The sequence below is a fragment of the Lycium ferocissimum genome, unplaced genomic scaffold, assembly GCF_029784015.1.
Source record: "Lycium ferocissimum isolate CSIRO_LF1 unplaced genomic scaffold, AGI_CSIRO_Lferr_CH_V1 ctg4883, whole genome shotgun sequence".
NCBI lineage: Eukaryota > Viridiplantae > Streptophyta > Magnoliopsida > Solanales > Solanaceae > Lycium > Lycium ferocissimum.
The window spans coordinates 5,282-9,868 of NW_026725800.1; the positions used below are offsets into that span (position 1 = coordinate 5,282).

Genomic DNA, 4,587 nt, shown 5'->3' on the forward strand with positions numbered 1-4,587 from the left:
CGGATTGGGTTAACGCTCGTCCGTGGATCCCGCGACTTTCTTCTATATAGTTCTGATGGTTTTTGAAAGAACTTAATATGAATACCTTTCCGACCCCCGAGTATGACTATATGTTTATTTGTTGAGTCTGAAATGTGGATTCGTATACTTATGATTCTGATACGTAGCTATGATTCCTGGAGTTCGGTTTGATATGTTCTCGAGTGAGATTCGGAAGAAAATCTGATTTGACTACTGTTTGGGCTTATAAATGATGTGTCCGGTTCGCCGAGCCCCTTTTTGGCCGGGAACCGTGTATGTATGATGGTGTTATGATGCGTCTAGTACGCCGAGCCCCTTTCGGCCGGGTGCTGTGTATATATGTATGATGTGTATTTCGAAATATGATATGATATGAAGTTTGATGTGATATATGATTCTGTTCGGTATCGGAGCCCGTGGTGGGGCAAACCCAATGGTGGGGCAAACCCAATGGTGGGGCAAACCCAATGATGAGGCAAAATTCAACATTGGTTTAGGCAAATCCCACATTGGTTTAGGCAAATCCCACATCGGTTAATGTCAGCTCATATGATAAGTTATGATGTTATGATATGCTACGGTATGTCTATGTATGATCTATATTTTAGGAATAAGCGTGTTGGCATTCTGATTATTATATCTGTCTTCTGTATCTCTGTTGTCCGATTTGTGTTTCAGATGCAAACACTTTGGTTTTCGGGTTGTTATGCTCACTTTCTGTACCCCCTATTTCGCTTATGACCTTATTTTCCGTATTTCATGCTTTGCATACTCAGTACATATTCCGTACTGACCCCCTTCCTTCGGGGGGCTGCGTTTTATGCCCGCAGGTACAGACGCATAGTTCGGTGATCCGCCAGTCTAGGACACCTATTCTGTTGTTGGAGAGCTCCCTTTATTCCGGAGCCTACATTTCGGTATATATTCTTCCGTTGTGTACGTATCTATGTATTCAGAGGTACGGCGGGGCCCTGTCCCGTCATATGATTACCTATTTGATTACATTTGAGGTACTGTAGACATAGATGTGGGTTATGTACAGTCTTGTTCAGCTGCGATATGTGAGTTGTGTTTGGACGGCCCATCCGTCGTGGCAGCCTTGTCGGCTGCGTGTATGTATGCTTTGACACGTTATGTAAATTATGACAGCCTTTCCGGCTTCTGTGCGTATATATATGTTGGTATGCGTCAGTTTGGAGCCACGTCTGATATTTATATATGTATGAGCCGTTTGTATGCCGAGTCTGGCTAATGAGCGCATACGGGTGCCCAGCTCGGGCACTAGTCACGGCCTACGGGGTTGGGTCGTGACATAACAGGTATAGAACATGCTTGCACATTTGTTGTACCTCTTCATTTAGCTGCTTCTTTACGAAGTCATCTATCTCCCTCTGTGTCTCTCCCTTTGTTGCCTTGTTCAGTTGTTCTATTCATTGAATCATTTATGCTGCATACTGAACATCTCTGTAGGCTGGGTCACTTTTTTATCCGTGCTTGTCTACTTGTCTGTATCTGATGGAACATATTTGTGAACCTGATTCATGTGCATTGCTTGCAACTGTCTCTTGCGATCGATCAGGTCTTTGTACTAGTTCCATGGCATTGCATTCTTGCTTGTTCAAACATTACCTAGTGTTTGGAACATCTGCTTCAATAAGCTAGATGTCTAGCTTTGCTCAATCATTGTTGTGTGTCCTTTGATGTATCTAGACCTGGTTCGTCTTCTTCATGGTATCAATCAATATGATCTTTCATCAAATGTTTTCCCATTTGTCAATCATCAAAACTCATATATTTCAACATCTAGAAAGCAACAATTACTCCCAGTCCGCACGATTTGTCTATACATGCTCTTCTTCGTTACCTAACATACTATAAAACACAATAATGGTATGCCTCAGTACTGTGTACTCAGTGAGTGTGTAAGTGCAAGAATTCATATAACAAGTAATTCCAATATATATAATGAAGCAGTATAATGAAACTGTTAAATAAAATAGTTCGAAATCCAGTAAGTAAAATAAATCATGAAAGTCCTATATAAATCAATAACGAAGAAATTATGCAGTTCTGTGCATTATGTTCAAATTACATCATGCCAGTTCAAGCCCACTACAGGCCAATACATGCTCGAGTCAATCGAATGGAGGGATAACCATTGTGGTTCCCTAAACCACCTGAATGCATCACATTACAGCTACCAACCGTCGATGGCTATCCTTCCTCCCAAATATCTAGGGCAAGCACATTAGGATCCCCAAATACTACCCTTCGTCCCGAATAGCTAGGCCAAACATAAACAATAGCTATTATAACATAATACAGATCATTAATCATGGTATCATAGTTGAATAATTCATTAGTTATTATATTCATCATCCCATTAGTAGGGGTATATCAAAATTATTAATGGAATGAGAAATAATTTTCAAAATCATTAATCAAGTTTTCAAGTCAACGGGTCGTTCATAGGGAAAATCTCATATACATACATACAACATAATATATAATAAAATACGAAGGTTTGATGCGAGCTTTTCCCGCACAGGCATAAAGCCTTGTTCGTGCTCTCTTATTATCAAAAGAGATTTTCCAATGAGATTGTAACCATTTAACCCCCGTTGACCCTTCTCCTAGCCCTGTTGGAGTCTTTTTGACGCGCGAGAATAGGAGACACTGTTCGTGAGATCATTGAGTGAGTATTGGTAGGATTTGAGGATATTAGAACCTTAAGTGGAAAATGATTGACTAATAGTTGACTTTTGAGTAAACGGACCTTTTTCGAAATTTCTGCCCTAGATTTTAGTATTGGATAAATGAGAAATTTTGAGATCTTCTCAAAATTTCTGCCCTAGTTTAAACCTCTGGGTTAGCTGGCTCTTTGTAATGGATTGATGGCACGGATTTTTGAGTCTCAAAAATTCTGTTCTAGTTGGGCGTGCGACAATCCCTACATCCTTCGTGAAGTCCTACCTCTAAGGCTTCCTAAGAGTTTCTTGGGTTTTTCTTTTGGTACGACCGGGCTCAAAGAGCACCTACGTATCCTGTCGTAGCAGAAATCAGGTCGAACGTAGTTCGGAATAAGAGTAAATGAGTTTTTGGATCTTACTAATAATGTGGTCGGGTCCTAAATGGACTGTCTACGTATTCCACTGTGAGGGAAGTCAGGTCATTGCGTAGTTCATATTACAAAAGTTGTTTTATTTTTTCTATCTATTACAAAATGATTACAAGCAAAAGGGAATAGCTGATACAAGTAAAATAAGCAAAAGTACTATTACAGATTGAACAACTTGTTTTCATGCATAGTAGCGCTTGATTGCATCTGAATTGATTGGCTTTGGCCACTCTTGTCCATCCATTTTTTTCAGTACTACTGCTCCTCTGGAGAGGACTTTGCGGACCACATAAGGGCTTCGCCAGTTGGGAGCGAATTTCCCATTGTATTCATCTTGGTACTGGAAAATTCATTTGAGCACCAACTGCCCAATTTGGAAAAGTCGAGGCCTGACTCGTTTCTTTGAAGGCTCTTGCCATCCTTTGTCGGTATAGTTGATTATGGCATACAGTAACCATTCTTTTCTCATCAATTAGAGCCAATTGCTCATATCGAGCCTGGACCCATTCGACATTATCCAATTCTGCTTCTTTAATGATCCTTAAGTAAGGTATCTCGACCTCGGCGGGTATAACCGCTTCAGTACTATAGACCAGCAGGTATGGGGTTGCTTCCGCTGAAGTTCTAGCCGTAGTACGGTATCCCAGTAAAGCATAAGGCAATTTCTCATGCCTACCTTTGTAATTGTTTGTCATTTTCCTCAATATCCTCTTGATATTCTTGTTGGCTGCTTCTACGACTCCGTTCATTTATGGCCGATAGGCCGTCGAGTTTCGGTGAGTAATCTTGAATTGCTCACAGAGATCCTTCATCATATGGCTATTCAGATTGGCCCCATTGTCAGCTATGATGGACTCGGGTATGCTTAATCGGCATATGATATTGTTTCGCACGAAATCGGCTACCACTTTCTTTGTTACTGACTTGTGTAATGTTGCTTCCACCTATTTGGCGAAGTATTCGATGGCGACTAAAATGAATCGATGCCTGTTTGAGGTTGCGGGTTTGATGGGTCCAATGAGGTCCATACCCCAGGCGACAAAAGGCCATGGTGAGCTCATAGCATTAAGCTCACTTGGTGGTACCTTGATTAGATCACCGTGGATTTGGCATTGATGGAACCTTTGCACATATTTGCAGCAATCACTTTTCGTGGTCATCCAATAATATCCAGCTCGGAGAATCTTCTTGGCCAGTAATAATCTATTCATATGGGGTCCGCATGTCCCAGCATGCACTTCTTCTAGAAGTTTGGTTGCTTCGCCGGCATCTACACATCGAAGCAGACCCAAGTTCGACGTTCGTTTGTAAAGCACTTCTTTATTCAGGAAGAAACCATTTGCCATTCTTCTGATGTTCTTCTTTTGTCCACTCGTGACTCCTTCGCGGAATTCCTATTTCTCCAAGTATATTTTGATGTCACTCTACCATGGCTTGCCATCTGGTTC

General features: G+C 41.2%; 1 protein-coding gene across 1 annotated transcript; it reads right to left on the reverse strand.

Annotated features, from left to right (window-relative positions):
* Window positions 1-3,320: 3,320 nt before the first annotated feature.
* Window positions 3,321-3,888, reverse strand: LOC132044571 (uncharacterized). Its single transcript, XM_059435066.1, has 2 exons — window positions 3,589-3,888; window positions 3,321-3,479 (listed from the first exon to the last, which is right to left on the reverse strand). The coding sequence occupies exons 1-2, from the start codon at window positions 3,886-3,888 to the stop codon at window positions 3,321-3,323; spliced, it is 459 nt and encodes a 152-aa protein (XP_059291049.1).
* Between the last annotated feature and the right edge of the window lie 699 nt (window positions 3,889-4,587).

Bases quoted from the DNA above. Each gene is read 5' to 3' on its own strand.
- LOC132044571 (XM_059435066.1), bottom strand. From the start codon at position 3,888: ATGAACGGAGTCGTAGAAGCAGCCAACAAGAATATCAAGAGGATATTG. The intron at 3,480-3,588 runs GTATGCCATAAT...TGAATTTTCCAG, and splicing joins ATGAGAAAAGAATGGTTACT to TACCAAGATGAATACAATGG.